An 18,935-nucleotide genomic window follows, 5' to 3' on the forward strand; every position below is an offset into this window, starting at 1 on the left:
ACCGAGTCGCACAGAGACACAAAGATACAGACGGAAAGAGAAGAAGACAGAGACACTGAGACAAGAGACAGGAAGACAGACACTGAGACAAGAGACAGGAAGACAGACACTGAGACAGAGACAGGAAGACAGACACTGAGACAGAGACAGGAAGACAGACACTGAGATGGAGACAAGAAGACAGACAGAGACAGGAAGACGGAGACAGAGACTTTCACAATCAGCTGGTCTGTTTGATCACTGAGATGCTGACTCAGCAGTAGAGTTAATCTGCTCCCCTCCTCCCTCTCTCTCTCTCTCTCTCTCTCTCTCTCTCTCTCTCTCTCTCTCTCTCTCTCTCTCTCTCTCTCTCTCTCTCTCAGTTCAATTCAAAGCTTTATTGTCATGACACACACACATTCTCGTTGCCAAAGCGTTACATAAAACACTCAGCAGTTTAACACACTGGAGGGAAAACGCTGCGAAACAGGAAGGAAGAAGAAGCAGAAGAGAAACGTCGTCTCTGTACTTCCTGCATGCTGGAAGTCCCAGAGTGCAGTGGGGCTGTAAGGTGATCACAGTGATATTTTTATATACAGATGCAGGACCAGGTCCCTGTGCTGGACACAGCCTCATTCACAGGAGGAGATGGTCCTGGTCCTGGTCCTGGTCCTGGTCCTGGTCCTGGTCCCGGTCTTGGTCCTGGTCCTGGTCCTGGTCCTGGTCCTGGTCCTGGTCCTGGTCCCGGTCCCGGTCCCGGTCCTGGTCCTGGTCCTGGTCCTGGTCCCGGTCTTGGTCCTGGTCCTGGTCCTGGTCCTGGTCCTGGTCCCGGTCCTGGTCCTGGTCCTGGTCCTGGTCCTGGTCCTGGTCCCGGTCTTGGTCCTGGTCCTGGTCCTGGTCCTGGTCCTGGTCCCGGTCCCGGTCCTGGTCCTGGTCCTGGTCCTGGTCCTGGTCCCGGTCTTGGTCCTGGTCCTGGTCCCGGTCCTGGTCCTGGTCCTGGTCCCGGTCCCGGTCTTGGTCCTGGTCCTGGTCCTGGTCCTGGTCCTGGTCCCGGTCTGTCCTCGGGTTCATGGAGGTTTCAGTCCTCCGGTCCGTCTCCTCAGACCTGCAGCTTCGCTCTGCTGCTCCCCACAGCAGGCCGGTCTGACAGGCAGAGTGTGTGTGTGTGTGTGTGAGATGAGGGGCAGTAGGGGTCCCTGAGGTCCTGGTCCAGGGGGCAGGCGGTCTCCACCTGACCCTGTGTGGGGGGACAGTCTGTCCTCTCAGGGGGTCCAGGTTGTGCTGGCTGAGCCTGTATCTGGTCCAGGACCTCCTGAGCTGTGGGTCGGTCTCAGTCTCAGGAGATCCAGGACCTGGTCCAGGACCTCAGGTACCCCTCAGGTATTCTGCCTCCAGGTATTCTCTGTTTAGGGCTCAATATGTTTCCAGTTTGCTCTGGTCTCTCTCTCTCTCTCTCTCTCTCTCTCTCTCTCTCCTCTCTCTCTCTCTCTCTCTCTCTCTCTCTCTCTCTCTCTCCCTCTCCCTCTCTCTCTCTCTCTCTCTCTCTCTCTCCCTCTCTCTCTCCCTCTCCCTCTCTCTCTCTCTCTCTCTCTCTCTCTCTCTCTCTCTCCCTCTCTCTCTCATTCTGCTATAATCCCATTAATCCTGTCAGGATTGCAGGTGAGACTGCCTCAGTAAGTTAGAGCTGCTCTGTCCTCCATGTCCTCTCTGTCCCATCCGTCCTCTCTGTCCTTTCTGTCCAGTCTGTCTTGTCTGTCCTCTCTGTCCTGTCTGTCCTCTCTGTCCTGTCTGTCCCCTCTGTCCTGTGTCTCTGAATTTTCATGGCACGGAGTTTGATTGGAAATTATTGAATTTAGACGGAGTCCATCCAGCTTTGGATCATTACCTGACAGGTGAGACTGGCTCCACCCAACTACAGCCTCCCCCACCCTCCTGGACCCCCCTGGACCTTCCTCCACCCTTCTGGACCCCCCTGGACCTTTCTCCACCCTTCTGGACCTTCCTCCACCCTCCTGGACCCCCCTGGACCTTTCTCCACCCTTCTGGACCTTCCTCCACCCTCCTGGACCCTCCTGGACCCCCCTGGACCTTTCTCCACCCTCCTGGACCCTCCTCCACCCTCCTGGACCCCCCTCCACCCTCCTGGACCCTCCTCCACCCTCCTGGACCCTCCTCCACCCTCCTGGACCCCCCTCCACCCTCCTGGACCCTCCTAGACCCTCCTGGACCCCCCTCCACCCTCCTGGACCCTCCTCCACCCTCCTGGACCCTCCTAGACCCTCCTGGACCCCCCTCCACCCTCCTGGACCCTCCTCCACCCTCCTGGACCCTCCTCCTCCCTCCTGGACCCTCCTCCACCCTCCTGGACCCCCCTCCACCCCCCTCCACCCTCCTGGACCCTCCTCCACCCTCCTGGACCCCCCTCCACCCTCCTGGACCCCCCTCCACCCTCCTCCACCCCCTCACAGTCTGTTAAACCTCTCCGTTCCGCAGACTTGCCAGCTGTTTGTGACCAGCCGTCTCCATGGCAACCGTTGCTCCTTTAGCTCCGCCCACCATCGTCCTGCAGGAGGCACCGGAGCAGCGAAGGTCAGACTTTACACCCCGCTGCTTCAGCTGATTCATGTGTTCATTTAGTGAGCAATCAACATAAGCTATAGATGGATGGATGATAGATGGATGAAGGATGAATGGATGGATGATGAATGGATGGATGATGAATGGATGAATGATGGATGGATGGGTGGATGGATGATGAATGGATGGATGGGTGGATGGATGGGTGGGTAGATGGATGGATGATGGATGATAGATGGATGAAGGATGAATGGATGGATGATGAATGGATGGATGATGAATGGATGGATGATGGATGGATGATGAATGGATGGATCGGTGGATGGATGATGGATGTTTTTGTGTTTCAGAGGTTCTGCCGGGACTTTGTTCAACATCAACAACAGTAATAACAACGAGGACGAGTGAGACACACACACACACACACACACACACACACACACACACACTTTCCATGTAGATTGATGAATTTTGCATTTGTTGATTGTTTTCGCGTGAGAATTGGTCTCAATCTGAATGTGAGAATCTGATTACCTGAAGTGTTAATCTGATTGAGTTGATAATCTGATTCTCTGAAGTGTTAATCTGATCGTCTATGTTGATAATCTGATTGTCTGACGTGTTAATCTGATCGTCTGAAGTGTTAATCTGATTGAAATGTTAATCTGATTGAAGTGTTAATCTGATTGAAATGTTAATCTGATTGGAGTGTTAATCTGATTGTCTGAGTTGATAATCTGATTCTCTGAAGTGTTAATCTGATTGTCTGAGTTGATAATCTGATTGTCTGACGTGTTAATCTGATTGTCTGCAGTGTTGATCTGATTGAAGTATTAATCTGATTGAAGTGTTAATCTGATTGAAGTGTTAATCTGATTGTCTGAGTTGATAATCTGAAGGGACAGTGTGGTCATGTGATAATCTGAAGCCGTCAAACCGCCACATGACGACATGTTTCCAATGAGGAAACAGGAAGTGAGACAGCAGCAGGACTTCCTGTCTTTCAGTGAGGAGACAAAGAAGAAGAAGAAGAAAGAGAAGAAGGAGAGAAAGGAGAAGAAGGAGTGAGTCTCACCTGAGAACATTTCAACTGGTCAGCACAGGACGGATGGACACCATGTCATGTCTGTGTCCCAGGAAGGAAAGACAAGAGAAGAAGGAGAGGAAGGAGAGAAAACTGAAGGAGAAAGAGGAGAAGGAGAAGAAGGAGAAAGAGGAGAAGGAGAAGAAGGAGAAGGAGAAGAAGGAGCAACCGTATGGCTTCAATATCCTGGACCAGTCAGACCTGCAGGAACAGAGACAATGTCCCTGATCCACAATGTCTCTGTCTGTCCCTGTCTCTGTCTCTGTCTCTGCCTCTGTCTCTGTCTCTGTCTCTGTCTCTGTCTCTGCCTCTGTCTCTGTCTCTGTCTCTGCCTCTCTCTCCGTCTCTGTCCCTGTCTTCGTCTCTGTCCCTGTCGTCGTCTCTGTCTCTGTCTCTGTGTCCTCAGTCCTCAGGAGATCACAGTCTTTGATCCTGCAGGAAACAGTTACTATCACTGGTTGTTCATCATCACCGTCCCTGTCATGTACAACTGGACGCTGATCATCGCCAGGTACCCTGGTCCTGCTGGTCGTCCTGCAGCCCGTCCCCGTCCCTGTGTCCTGCAGCCTCGTCCCCGTCCCTGTGTCCTGTAGCCCGTCCCCGTCCCTGTGTCCTGTAATCACGTCCCCGTCCCTGTGTCCTGCAGCCCCGTCCCCGTCCCTGTGTCCTGTAATCACGTCCCCGTCCCTGTGTCCTGTAGCCCCGTCCCCGTCCCTGTGTCCTGTAGCCCCGTCCCCGTCCCTGTGTCCTGTAATCACAACCCCGTCCCTGTGTCCTGTAGCCCCGTCCCCGTCCCTACTGTCTGATGTTGTGGTGTTGTTGTTGTTGTTGTTGTTGTTTACAGGGCCTGCTTTGAGAAGCTACAGCCTGATGTTGTGTTGTTGTTGTTGTTGTTGTTGTTGTTGTTGTTGTTGTTTACAGAGCCTGCTTTGAGAAGCTACAGCCTGATGTTGTGTTGTTGTTGTTGTTGTTGTTGTTGTTGTTGTTTACAGAGCCTGCTTTGAGAAGCTACAGCCTGATGTTGTGTTGTTGTTGTTGTTGTTTACAGGGCCTGCTTTGAGGAGCTCCAGTCTGATGTTGTGTTGTTGTTGTTTACAGGGCCTGGTTTGAGGAGCTACAGTCTGATGTTGTGTTGTTGTTGTTGTTTACAGAGCCTGCTTTGAGAAGCTACAGCCTGATGTTGTGTTGTTGTTGTTGTTTACAGGGCCTGGTTTGAGGAGCTACTGTCTGATGTTGTGTTGTTGTTGTTGTTGTTGTTGTTGTTGTTGTTGTTGTTGTTGTTGTTGCTTACAGAGCCTGCTTTGAGGAGCTCCAGTCTGATGTTGTGTTGTTGTTGTTTACAGGGCCTGGTTTGAGGAGCTACAGTCTGATGTTGTGTTGTTGTTGTTGTTGTTGTTTACAGAGCCTGCTTTGAGGAGCTACAGTCTGATGTTGTGTTGTTGTTGTTGTTGTTTACAGAGCCTGCTTTGAGGAGCTACAGCCTGATGTTGTGTTGTTGTTGTTGTTGTTTACAGAGCCTGCTTTGAGGAGCTACAGTCTGATGTTGTGTTGTTGTTGTTGTTGTTGTTGTTTTTGTTGTTGTTGTTGTTGTTGTTGTTGTTGTTGTTGTTGTTTACAGGGCCTGGTTTGAGGAGCTACTGTCTGATGTTGTGTTGTTGTTGTTGTTGTTGTTGTTTACAGGGCCTGCTTTGAGGAGCTACAGTCTGATGTTGTGTTGTTGTTGTTGTTGTTGTTGTTGTTTTTGTTGTTGTTGTTGTTGTTGTTGTTGTTGTTGTTGTTGTTTACAGGGCCTGCTTTGAGAAGCTACAGCCTGATGTTGTGTTGTTGTTGTTGTTTACAGGGCCTGCTTTGAGAAGCTACAGTCTGATGTTGTGTTGTTGTTGTTTACAGGGCCTGGTTTGAGGAGCTACAGTCTGATGTTGTGTTGTTGTTGTTGTTTACAGAGCCTGCTTTGAGGAGCTACAGTCTGATGTTGTGTTGTTGTTGTTTACAGGGCCTGGTTTGAGGAGCTACAGTCTGTTGTGTTGTTGTTGTTGTTGTTGTTTACAGAGCCTGCTTTGAGGAGCTACAGTCTGATTACCTCTTCCTGTGGTTCATCTTGGATTTTTTGTCGGACTCCCTTTACATCGCTGACATGGTGTTCAGAACCAGGACTGGTAAACAGATGCACACACACACACACACACACACACACACACACACACACACACACACACACACACACACACACACACACACACACACACACACACACACCCGTCTCCCGCTGCAGGCTACCTGGAGCAGGGCCTGCTGGTGAAGGACGAGCTGAAGCTGAGGGAGCGCTACATGAAGAGCTTCCAGTTCCGGCTGGACGTGGCGTCCATGGTTCCCACCGACGTTCTCTACCTGCTGGTCGGAACCAAGTACCCCGAGATCCGGCTCAACAAGCTGCTGCGCTTCAACAGGTGGGCCCGGCGCAGCGGGACGGCCGCCGGAATACAGCCGGAGGTTTCTCTCAGGCCAGCAGGAGGCGCTAATGCAGCTCGTCCTGCAGGATGTTGGAGTTCTTCCAGCGGACGGAGACGAGGACCAACTACCCCAACGCTCTCCGCATCTCCAACCTGGTCATGTACATCGTCATCATCATCCACTGGAACGCCTGCCTCTACTACAGCTTCTCCAAGGCCATCGGTGGGACTGTTTGTCTGTGTGCCGGGCCACCTGACCACCTGACTAACCAACCACCCACCTGACCACCTGACCACCCACCTGCCCACTTGACTAACCAACCACCCATCTGACCACCTGACCAACCAACCACCCACCTGACCACCGGACCACCCACCTGACTAACCAACCACCCACCTGACCACCTGAACAACCAAACACCCACCTGACCACCTGATCAACCACCTGACCACATGACCACCTGACCACCTGACCAACCACCTGACCACCTGACTAACCAACCACCCACCTGACCACCTGACCACCCACCTGCCCACTTGACTAACCAACCACCCATCTGACCACCTGACCAACCAACCACCCACCTGACCACCGGACCACCCACCTGACTAACCAACCACCCACCTGACCACCGGACCACCCACCTGACTAACCAACCACCCACCTGACCACCTGAACAACCAAACACCCACCTGACCACCTGATCAACCACCTGACCACATGACCACCTGACCACCTGACCAACCACCTGACCACCTGACCACTTGACCACCCACCTGACCACCCAACCAACCACCTGACCACCTGACTACATGACCACCCACCTGACCACCCAACCAACCACCTGACCACCTGGCCAACCAACCTGACCACCTGACTAACCAACCACCCACCTGACCACCTGACCAACTTGACCACCTGACCAACAGACCAGCTGACCGCCCAACGGCCTGACCACCCATCCAACCACCTGACCACCTGACCAGCTGACCGCCTGACCACCCACCCACCAGACCACCCAACCAACCACCTGACCACTTGACCACCCACCTGACCACCTGACCAGCTGACCAACTGTCAAGTTCTCTTCGGTTTCCCTGCAATCCCCACTTGAACGGGATGAGTCACCTACTCAGAGTTGTAGGAAGCGGATTCACTCAATGATCAAACAGCTTGTCCTTCTTTGCATCTTTTATTTTTAGGTGCAGGTTTCAGGATTCAGTTTTGCCACTTGACATTTGGACATAGGTGAAAAACCTTCCAAAGAGAAAAAAAAAAGGAAACATATTTAAATTCTGTTCAAAAAATCACAAATCATATTCTATCAAAGTATTTGCAAAAGAATAACCATGGCAATTACAAATACATTTGTGAAACTCAACCCAGTTACTGCTGAATCCAAATCAAGCTTCCAATTCATAATGATTAAGCAGATTCCCAAATCAAAGTGAAATACTTAAACATAACCAACACATGAGCACTAGTCATTCACACACAGCGCAATTGATGGTAATCAGCAATCAGGACTAAACGCCGTGCGCAGTCTCTTCATTCCACCAGTTTTTTAGACAGCTCGGCTGCTTACCGGTTGCCTCTCTGGTGTTTGTAGGTGCTTTGAATCTGCAGGGTGAGTTTGCAAGCAATCGCGTTCAGTCTCTGTCTGACGCTTGGTGCTGCTGTCTGCTTGGTTGCTTCCTCTGTCTGATGCTTGGTGCTGCTGTCTGCTTGGTTGCTTCCTCTGTCTGACGCTTAGTGCTGCTGTCTGCTTGGTTGCTTCCTCTGTCTGATGCTTGGTGCTGCTGTCTGCTTGATTGCCTCACCTGTGCTGGGGCTCCACTGATTCAGGTCCGGCAGGTCTCAGGAAGGATCCGCCTCCTGCTCTGAAGGTTCCGCCTCCTGTTCTTTGAACCTGCCTTATTTCTTTAGACAGATCCACCTCAAGTTTGACTTGACACCTCCCACTCGATCTTCCTATGGAAACACTAGGGAGTTCGCATGCTTTAGGGGCAAACTTGGTGGTCGCAAGAATGTTCGCTGACATTCAGAACTGTTCCTCTGCAGGCAGTAAGACGATGAGTCGCCTGACATCCCTGTGAAGGATGATGGGTTGGATTTTCTCTCTTTCCTTTGGATGAGTGGTTTTCCTTGTCAGGGCTGTTGTCAAGGGAACGCAGTAGCTTGGGAAAACTCTGATGCTGACGTCCCTCACGATGCCTTTTCTGTCTGGGTTTGTGCTTACGACTCTGCCAAGTTTGAATTGACCTCTGAGTGCATTTTGGTCGCTTACCCAGACAACATCTCCAATGGTGACGTTTCTCTGCGCTGTATGCCATTTGCTCCTGATGAATAAGTTGGGACCTGCGAGCTGGCTCCAGCTCCTCCAGAACTTTGTCACCTCGGACTGCATTGCTCTGAGCCTCTTGTAGGGGTAGCTGGAAAAGTCAAAGGTTTTGATGTCCCCACTCTGAGATGCTCGGCCGAGAAGGAGACTGTTAGGAGTGACGTAATGAATGCAGTCCTCTCGACTCTGCACCCTGGCATCGATTGGCCGCTCATTTGCAAGGTTGGCTGCGATTTGAAGAGTTGTCTGGAACTCACTGTAGCTGAGTGAAAACTCCTTCCCAAGACTGTGCAGCGCCCTCTTTACGATGCGAACAGCAGCTTCTGCAGCACCATTTCTGTGCGGAGAGTCGGCTGGATGAATTTTCCACATCCACTCTGTCCCGTTTTTGGCTGCAGTCTCCTCCAGGTCCGCTCTGTTCAGGTCGTCCAGGAATCTGTACATTTCCTCCAAGACTGGCTTTGCGCCCACAAAGTTGGTGCCTGGATCTGACCAGATTTTCCTTGGATGCCCTCTGATAGCTGTGAACCTTTGATAGGCCATCAGGAAGCCCTCGGTCGACAGGGTGTTGACTAGCTCTGTGTGGATAGCTCTACTGGCCATGCAGCAAAAGACAACTCCCCAGACCTTGAGTGTCACTCTTTTCTTGACATCATCTTTTACCTGATAGGGTCCAAAGAGGTCAATGGATGTAAATTCAAATGGTGCAGCAGGCTCAGTCCTCTCCGGCGGTAAGTCACTCATTACTTGCTGACATCTCTTTGCTCTTGCCTTTCTGCACACCATGCAGCCATCAACAACCTTCTGAGCAATTTTCCTCCCCTTTATGACCCATGCCTTCTTCCTCATTTTGAGAAGGGTATCAGCCACGCCGCCATGAGACTCATTGTGGGCCGCCCGAGCCAGCAGAGTGGAAACCCAGGCTTCATAGGGAAGGATGGGGACAGCAATTTGATCTTCTTTGAAGACCTGCACTCTGCCCCCGCAAACCAACAGCCCAGAATCTTGGTCCTTATAAACTACCAGTCTGTCTGAAGTCGCTCTCGGGATCTTTGCACCCTCTTGTGCTGCAAGAAAAATGTCTCTTAGAGCATCCTGCCGTTCCCTTGCCATGATGACACCCGCTGAAGAGACTGCCTCCCACTTTGGATCGCCTGTGGTTTGATTTTGTCTAACAAACTTCTTTGCTGCTCTCCAGATGAATGCAACTGTCTTGACCAGTCGAGCCATATCACTGAATCGCTTGACATCCACTAGGCTCTGAATGACTGAGCTTGCAGGTGGTCTCCTTTGTTCTGTTTGGTTCTCTTTGTGACTTTGTCTTGGGTCCTGATTGGGTTCTTGCCTCATTTCCTTTGCTCTTGTAAGTGCAGCACCAAATGCCTTCTTTTGCAGCTTGTTGACACTTTCTCTTGCTGTGGCTGCAAGTTCTTTGGCAGACTGGATCGGCCATTCATCCACTGGGAGGCTCAGAAATGCTGAACCATTTTGCCACTCTGAGTCCTCACCCAGATCCTGGGGAGTGGCCCCTCTAGTAACTCTATCAGCAATGTTCTGTGAGCCAGAAATCCACCACCAGTCCTGAATTCTTGTGTTGCTTTGAATTTCCCCGATCCTGTTAGCAAAAAATGTCTGATAGCCATAGCTGTCCCGCTGAATAGCACCAAGGACGGTCTGGCTATCTACAAAATGGTACCACTTCTCAACTTGGATGTGACTGTGAAGTTCAAAGTATTTCTTTAGCCGCGAGGCAAACACCGCTCCACACATCTCTGCTTTCACAGCTTCACCTCTTTGATCCAAGGGAGTTAGTTTGGCTTTGGATTCCACCAATCTGATGATTGGGCCCTGGCTTGAGTCCCATCTCAAGTACATTACAGCCCCATATGCATGCTCACTTCCATCAGAAAAAGTGATCGCAGTGGGCCTTCCAGTGGAGCCTGGAGGAGTCAGTGCTCTGTTGAACTTGACTTTGCCAAGCTGAACGTACTCCTCAAAAAGTTTTATTGCATCCTCCCTGAGGTTATCTGAGAGTGCTGTGTCTCATGTCTCTTTCACCGGATATCCGCTGCCCTTTGCCTCTTGGAATGCCCTCCTAACCAGGATGGCTCCTTTCTGTTTTGCAGGGGTTACCAGGCCGAGTGGATCATACAGCCCCGATACTTGGCTGAGCAGCTCTCGTCGTGTTAGGGGGTTTGGCGTCTGGGCACTGATTTGCTCTAGAGGAAGATCCTGGCCAAGTCGCATCTTTTGCTTTCTTTTTGAGAAGTTGATCGCGACCATGACATGGAGTTTGTCCTCTTCTACTATACAGCTCAGACCAAGCGCTTTGTTGTCGTCATCACGCATTTGGTTTGGTAGGATCATGGTTCCTGTTGCTTTTTCTTCCAACCTGTCACTGCACTCTTTCCTCCCACTTTGCCCAGAAAAGACCCAAGGCTTGAGCTTGAACCCTCCAGCTTTGAGGATGTGCTCCACATTTGCGGTGATGGTTTTCAGTCGGTCTAGGTTGTCATGGGATGTGAGGATGTCATCTACGTAGCTGTCTTCTTGGAGAACTTGCCGTTCCTCTTGAAGGTGAGTGAAAGAAGGAAGGTTAGCAGTTTCACGCATTGCTAATTGCGCAATGCACCCTGCTGGCTTATCACCGATGTTTACTCTTGTGATGGCATACTCTCCCATTTCTTCGTCTTCTGAGTCACGCCACAAGAATCTGTGCAGGTGCACCTCTCTGTCTTCCAACCAGACTGAGTTATACATTTTTCTGATGTCCCCCAGAGCAGCATACCTTCCATCCCTGAACCTGAGGAGGACGGCACAAATCTGGTTGAGAACATCTGGGCCTTTCATAAGCAGATCATTCAGGCTCACACCTCCAAACTTTTGGCTGCTGTTCCAGACGAGCCTGACAGGGGTTGTGATAGAGTGTGGGTTGGGAGCAATGAGGTGGCTCACGTACCATATTGACCCATCCCAGTTGATGATCATGCTGTTTGACAACTTGATTGCAGCCCCCCGATCGACCATGTCGTGCACTTGTGCAGCATAGGCAGCCTTCCACTCAGGTTCTTTGGCCAGTCGCTTTTCAGTTCTGAGAAATGTTGCCTCAACGGTTCTCCTATTGTTTGGCAAAGAGGCAGGATCTTCTAGCCATGGGTACTTGGCATGCCAGTGTGGTTCCTTGCTATGGCTGTCCTCCATGACATAAGTGAGGCCTTCTCTGACTACCTCGAGCTCCCTCTCCTCAGCAAGGGTCATTTCTTTACCACCTGGCTGACAGTTCCCACAGCGGCAACCTCCGCACTTAGGTTCACATGCCGCACCGATGCTGTCCCACCTCCACCACTCTAGGAAGTCCCGATGGGTGGCTGAAGTCGTCGACTCCTGGGCCTGCACGGGGATTTGGCTGTTTGGAGGAGGTTGCGCTGGGTCTCTGTTGGTGAGCTCCTCATACTTGACAGCAGCTGCTCTCATTGATCTGGCAAAGTGTGTCTTGGACATATGGGCTGACACAGTGAGTTTTTCAAAGAGTTGAGGGTGTGATCCTCTAACAGTCTTTCCCAGGGGGCCTTCCCACAGCACAAGGTCCCCGACGGCTTTGACCCTCTGTGGCGCTAGTCGACCTTCCCTGTGGCTGATGAGCAGGTTTATTTCTCTTGGTCTCACCAGCTCGTCCAGTGACACTTCTGGGAAGAACCTTTGGAGCTGTCTTGGTGTCACATGCTTGTGGATGTCTGCAATGCTGTCGAGACCATAACAAACTAGTTGGTGTTGTTTGAGAGTGCCTTTGGGGGTCTTTACTCGGATCTTAAGGAGGTATCGCTTTGTCTCAATACAAGCCTTCATTCCCCCCACTCCATGGATGACTAGTGTGATTACTTCACTTCTGAGGTTCAGCCTGCTTGCCGCTTTGTGGGTTATGTAATTGGTGTCCGACGCCAAATCAATTAATGTTCCAATCTTTTGACCAGCATTTGCTGTAACCTCTAGAAGCATCATTACCACCGGCAGCTCTTGTAGCCCGTTTTCCATTAAGAGGCCCGGCTGATCTTTTACAGTGTTGAGGACTCTGGAAGCCACATTGGAGAACACATCTCTACATTGTTTTGCCAGTTCAGGTGACAGTTTACTGAAGAACTCTTCTTGCTCCTCTGTGTATCTCCTCCTGCTTTTGTCCTCCTCTGGGCCAAACTTGCTCCTTTTCTGACATGCACCATTCCTCTTCGCCTCAGCATTGGGGCATAGGTAATAATGGTGTGCAGGAGAGCTTCCATCTTTGCAGTCTTGGTTTCTGCACAGGAACCCAGGTTTGCAGGATGTGCTGTCATCATGGACCTCGAGACACTCCCTGCATGCCCCCAACTTCCTCACAGCAGCTTTCCTCTCTGCCAGCTTTAGGCCCCGGAACTGCTTACAAAAGTAAATTTTTATTCTGTGCTTCGGGTCCCCACAAACCACACACCCTGCAGGCCCACTACCTGCCTTGGTTGACTTGGTTCTGGCATGTCTTGGCTCCACCCTGGGCTCTCTCCTGCTTGGCTCCTCCTCCCTTAGCTGATCAAGCTGCTCATATATGCTTTCTTGTTCTTTCAGGAATGCCAACAGACTGTCGAATCGGTTCTCTGGTGCCACGGCATTCCTTCTATCAGCAACATATACAAGCCATTCTTTTTTCAGAGTTTCTGGAAGTTTGCTTTCAATAGATTTTGTGACAAGAGGATTTTTGATAGCATCTGTGTTTCCAAGGTCACTCAGGTCCTGAAGTGCCTTCTCCACAGCTTGAATCAGCTCCACTATCTTCCGTGGCTGAGTACTCCTGACAGCTGGCATTTTTTGTAACTCTTCCACAATTTCAATGGCGATGGAGGTTTGGTTACCATAGCGATTACCCAGGACACGGAAGATGTCATCAGCAGTGTTGTAAGTGGTGAGGTGCAGATCTCTCACGATTTTCTCATCGATGCTGTCCAGCAGCTGAATCTTCTTCACCTCCTTTGAGCCGGTTGGCTCCCCCTGCTTTTGAAGTGCATCCCAGTCTTTCCTCCATCGGTAAAAGTTACGTTTGTTGCCAGTGAACTTGGGGAGGGCTGATGATTTCAACCTTATGGATGGGATGGAATTATTTGAGTTCATAGATGACTGATTTTGTCTTCCAGCCTCGTCCTTTACCCTGGCCTGTATGACATCAGCCTTTTTGGACACCAATATGGGGATGCGGAGATCAAGCTCTTTTAGCCGGCATTGAAATTCATGCTGTGCATCTGGGGGGACCCACCGCTGCCACCGCCTGTGCGCTTCTTTTGCAGTCTTAGCCAGTTCCTTCAGGTGTTCGAGCTTGAATTCATACGCCTCCTGGCGGATGTCTGGCTGAACAGCAGCAACACGGTCACACTCCTCCTCTGCTGCCTGGACCGCGATAGACAGCTCAATTCCTCCAAAGTTGGACCACAAAATTTCCTGAATTAGGCCTTTTGTCTCTTTTAGCTTCAGCTCGCACTCTTTTGCAGTTCTTTCCAGATCGGCTTTTTGCTGATTGGTTAATACAGCTTCTTCATCTGCGCCCAGCTCTGCCTCCAGCTCTGCAATAAGTCCAGCCTCCACATCATCATTGGCCTCCATGACTTTCCTGGCCTCAATTGTGAGTTTACTGTAGCTGTCTCTGAGCTCCTCTTCAGACATGTCAGCATATGTTCTTATGATACTGTTAACAAGGCGAGAAAACATTCTCTTGGCTGTTGTCCTCTGAACTTTAAGTTGCTCCACAGCTTTTCCACTTACTTGGCCCTCCATGTCTCCACCTGCTGGTTACTCACAAAAGTCCAACTCTTTGACACTTGATGAATGTCTTCCTTAGTGAAGCCTTTCTCCAAGGTGATTGTTTGCTTGTTTCCCACCAGGACTCCAGGTTTTCTTCGAGCTGATCCAGCTGAAGCTCCCGGACTTCTGCTCTCCTGGCTGGCCGTTTCCCGGTCTCCCGGTTTTTCACTGTCAAGTTCTCTTCGGTTTCCCTGCAATCCCCACTTGAACGGGATGAGTCACCTACTCAGAGTTGTAGGAAGCGGATTCACTCAATGATCAAACAGCTTGTCCTTCTTTGCATCTTTTATTTTTAGGTGCAGGTTTCAGGATTCAGTTTTGCCACTTGACATTTGGACATAGGTGAAAAACCTTCCAAAGAGAAAAAAAAAGGAAACATTTAAATTCTGTTCAAAAAATCACAAATCATATTCTATCAAAGTATTTGCAAAAGAATAACCATGGCAATTACAAATACATTTGTGAAACTCAACCCAGTTACTGCTGAATCCAAATCAAGCTTCCAATTCATAATGATTAAGCAGATTCCCAAATCAAAGTGAAATATTTAAACATAACCAACACATGAGCACTAGTCATTCACACACAGCGCAATTGATGGTAATCAGCAATCAGGACTAAACGCCGTGCGCAGTGTCTCTTCATTCCACCAGTTTTTTAGACAGCTCGGCTGCTTACCGGTTGCCTCTCTGGTGTTTGTAGGTGCTTTGAATCTGCAGGGTGAGTTTGCAAGCAATCGCGTTCAGTCTCTGTCTGATGCTTGGTGCTGCTGTCTGCTTGATTGCCTCACCTGTGCTGGGGCTCCACTGATTCAGGTCCGGCAGGTCTCAGGAAGGATCCGCCTCCTGCTCTGAAGGTTCCGCCTCCTGTTCTTTGAACCTGCCTTATTTCTTTAGACAGATCCACCTCAAGTTTGACTTGACACCAACCAACCACCCACTGACTGTCTGACCACGTGACCACCCACATACCTGACCACCCAACCAACCACCTGACCAGCTGACCGCCCGACCGCCTGACCACCTGACCCTCAGCCTCGGCCTCGGCCTCACCCTCACTGTCACCCTCAGCCTCAGCCTCACCCTCAGCCTCACCCTCACTGTCACCCTCAGCCTCAGCCTCACCCTCAGCCCCACCCCTTGGATTCACCTGCCCCGTCTTGTACCCATCAGGCTTTGGGGCAGACCGCTTTGTGTATCCTGACCCGTCGGACCCGGAGTTTGGCCGCCTGGTGAGGAAGTATGCCTACAGCATGTACTGGTCCACGCTGACCCTCACCACCATCGGGGAAACACCGCCCCCTGTGGAGAACTCCGAGTACTTCTTTGTGGTCACTGACTTTCTGGTGAGTTCTGTGTCAGTCGTCCTCAGCCAATCAAAGTGTGTCCACTGTGTGGAGCTCTGCTGTGTTCTGGTCCTGGTCCAGGTTGGGGTGCTAATCTTCGCCACCATCGTGGGAAACGTCGGCTCCATGATCACCAACATGAACGCAGCCAGAGCGGATTTCCAGGCTCGCATCGACGCCATCAAGCAGTACATGAGCTTCAGGAAGGTCAGTCAGACGTCAGTCAATCAGTCAGTCAGTTAATCAGACCATGAATCGATCAGTCATTAAGTCAGACTGTGAATCGATCAGTCAGTCAGACCGTCAGTCAGTCAGTCAGTCAGTCAGAATGTCAGTCAGACGGTCAATCCATCAGTCAGTCAGACCGTCAATCAATTAGACAGACCGTGAGTCACTCAGTCAGACCATCAATCAGTCAGTAAGTCAGTCAGTCAGTCAGTCAGACTGTCAGTCAGTCAGTCAGTCAGTCAGTCAGACCGTCAGTCAGTCAGTCAGTCAGTCAGTCAGTCAGTCAGTCAGTCAGTCAGTCAGTCAGTCAGTCAGTCAGTCAGTCAGTCAGTCAGTCAGTCAGTTAGTCAGTCAGTCAGACTGTCAGTCAGTCAGACCGTCAGTCAATCAGCAGCTAACACAGGTAAACTGAACCTGGGATCTGGTTCTGTTGAAAATACTGGTTCTGGTTCTGGTTCTTTTGAAAACCCTGGTCCTGGTTCTGCCTGAAAACCCTGGTCCTGGTTCTACAGGTCACCAAGGATTTAGAGAAACGAGTCATCAAGTGGTTCGACTTCCTGTGGACCAACAAGAAGGCGGTGGACGAGCGCGAGGTTCTGAAGTACCTGCCAGACAAGCTGAGGGCCGAGATCGCCATCAACGTCCACCTGGACACTCTGAAGAAGGTCAGTGTGGACGCTCACTCTGGGTGTCTCTGCTGGGAGTGCGGACACTCGGTCTGGGGGTGTCTCTGCTGGGAGTGTGGACACTCAGTCTGGGTGTCTCTGCTGGGAGTGTGGACACTCGGTCTGGGTGTCTCTGCTGGGAGTGTGGACACTCGGTCTGGGTGTCTCTGCTGGGAGTGTGGACACTCGGTCTGGGGGTGTCTCTGCTGGGAGTGTGGACACTCGGTCTGGGGGTGTCTCTGCTGGGAGTGTGGACGCTCGGTCTGGGGGTGTCTCTGCTGGGAGTGTGGACGCTCAGTCTGGGTGTCTCTGCTGGGAGTGCGTACACTCAGTCTGGGTGTCTCTGCTGGGAGTGTGGACACTCGGTCTGGGTGTCTCTGCTGGGAGTGTGGACACTCGGTCTGGGGGTGTCTCTGCTGGGAGTGTGGACGCTCAGTCTGGGTGTCTCTGCTGGGAGTGCGTACACTCAGTCTGGGTGTCTCTGCTGGGAGTGTGGACACTCGGTCTGGGTGTCTCTGCTGGGAGTGTGGACACTCGGTCTGGGTGTCTCTGCTGGGAGTGTGGACACTCGGTCTGGGGGTGTCTCTGCTGGGAGTGTGGACACTCGGTCTGGGGGTGTCTCTGCTGGGAGTGTGGACGCTCGGTCTGGGTGTCTCTGCTGGGAGTGTGGACACTCGGTCTGGGTGTCTCTGCTGGGAGTGTGGACGCTCGGTCTGGGTGTCTCTGCTGGGAGTGTGGACACTCGGTCTGGGTGTCTCTGCTGGGAGTGTGGACGCTCGGTCTGGGTGTCTCTGCTGGGTGTTGTGAGTCTATGCTGTGATTACTGACATGGTTGTTTGATGTAGCTGTGTGCGACTGCAGCTGCAGGTTGCTCGGCTTGTTGGTGTTGTTATTGTGTGTATCTGTATGATGATGTGTGTGTTACTGTACGATGTTGTGTGTAACTGTATGACGTCGTTGATGAAGTGATTGTGGGTTGCTGTTCTATTTCATCCCTACTGACCGCCAGAGGCGGTGCTTAAAGCACCGGAATGTTCCCTTCGCGCATGCGCAGTTCGAGTATGTATACCAACAGGAACCCAGGAGTTCAGGGCTCCACCCACCAATCGTCTCCTATTTTTCTTCTCGCGTTCAGTTCCTGTACACCTGACGGGATGAGCCTGTACGTCATCGTGATACACCGTCGCTGGGAGCCTTGTGACCTTCGAGGTCGGAGCTGCCTAAAGTGCCAGGATCAGGTCAGATGTCTGCACATCTGCCACAGCGGCCATGTAGCTTCTCAGAGCTCCGACTGGACACAAGAGCTCCGGCCGGCGAGCCGCCCACCCCGTCTGGGCGCCACCAGAGGCATGCTGGGCAAATAGACAGAGCGCACAGCCACACGCTACGCCGTGGTAATGGCCAGCATAAACGCCGTCTTACACTGCAGCTCTGCTGCTGCCAGAGGTTCAAAGGGAGGCTGACACAAGCTCTCCAGCACCAGATGTAGATCCGAGGTGGGTGCCCGCGGCCTCCAGGGGGGTGGGCCTCAGAGCCCCCCTGAGGAAAGCCCACACCTGAGTGTGGTCCACAATCGCGCCGCCTCCGACCATGCATGGCGGGCTGTCCCACCTCCGCACACACCCCCAGGGTGAACGGGGACCAGGCTATGTCCAAAGACTGCAAAAGTCCAGGACCACGGGGGACCGGGCAGGGCACTGGGTCCTCCCCATGGCTGTTGCACTACTGTGCAACCAACCTCCACCACTATCAGACAGCCGCCGGTAGAGGGCGCCCTAGCACCCGAGGCGGCTCGCCCGACAGGCTCCGAACAGCTGCTCAGCAGCAAGTCAGACCCCTCAGTTGCCAGGTGCAAGACAGAGACGGTGAGGACGGGGGTGTCCCACCCGGCCACCGCGCTGAGACAGCAGAACCCTCCTGCTGAGAAGGCGCCACGGTCTGCCGCGGAACAACAGCAGCAGGGGTGTGCACCGCACACCCGCCACCAATAGTGAAGGGGGGAAACTGCGGGGAAGGGGGCGTATGCTGTAGAATCACAGCAGGCTTGTGTGGGGGGACGGGGGGGGGGGGGGGGGGGGGGGGGGGCGTGTGCATGGCCCCACCCCGGTAGCATGTATGCCCCGCCCCCCCACACTGGCCTGCTGTGTTTCTCCACACATACACATCTTGGTGTATGGTGGTGTCGCCATTCCTCTAGAAGTAAGTGCGAGGACGCTGGTTGCGGTGGTCCCGCTGTTGTGGCGCTTGCGGTGTTTCCGTTGTTGCAGTACTTACGCTAGTTGCTGCGCTTACGCTGGTTGCAGCGCTTATGCTGGTTGCAGTGTGTCCGCAACGCCAGGTTACGGTGTTTCTGCAACACCAGGTTGCGGTGTTTCCACCAAGTTGTGGTGTTTCCGCCAGGCTGCGGTGTTTCTGCAATGCCAGGCTATGGTGTTCCCTCAACACCAG

The 18,935-nt window shown here is 52.1% G+C and overlaps 1 protein-coding gene across 1 annotated transcript in view; it reads left to right on the forward strand.

Moving 5' to 3' along the window:
• Nucleotides 1-2,503: 2,503 nt before the first annotated feature.
• The window catches only part of cnga1b (cyclic nucleotide gated channel subunit alpha 1b), a 30,360-nt gene continuing 13,928 nt past the window's right edge, over nucleotides 2,504-18,935 (forward strand). Inside the window, exons 1-8 of the mRNA XM_030087419.1 lie at nucleotides 2,504-2,568; nucleotides 4,047-4,151; nucleotides 5,690-5,796; nucleotides 5,913-6,087; nucleotides 6,177-6,313; nucleotides 15,422-15,594; nucleotides 15,676-15,801; nucleotides 16,335-16,487. Of these exons, the coding sequence (XP_029943279.1) occupies nucleotides 2,504-2,568; nucleotides 4,047-4,151; nucleotides 5,690-5,796; nucleotides 5,913-6,087; nucleotides 6,177-6,313; nucleotides 15,422-15,594; nucleotides 15,676-15,801; nucleotides 16,335-16,487 (1,041 nt within the window). The remainder of the gene's footprint in view (nucleotides 2,569-4,046; nucleotides 4,152-5,689; nucleotides 5,797-5,912; nucleotides 6,088-6,176; nucleotides 6,314-15,421; nucleotides 15,595-15,675; nucleotides 15,802-16,334; nucleotides 16,488-18,935) is intronic.

Source organism: Salarias fasciatus, unplaced genomic scaffold (genome assembly GCF_902148845.1).
Source record: "Salarias fasciatus unplaced genomic scaffold, fSalaFa1.1, whole genome shotgun sequence".
NCBI classification, from domain to species: Eukaryota; Metazoa; Chordata; class Actinopteri; order Blenniiformes; family Blenniidae; genus Salarias; species Salarias fasciatus.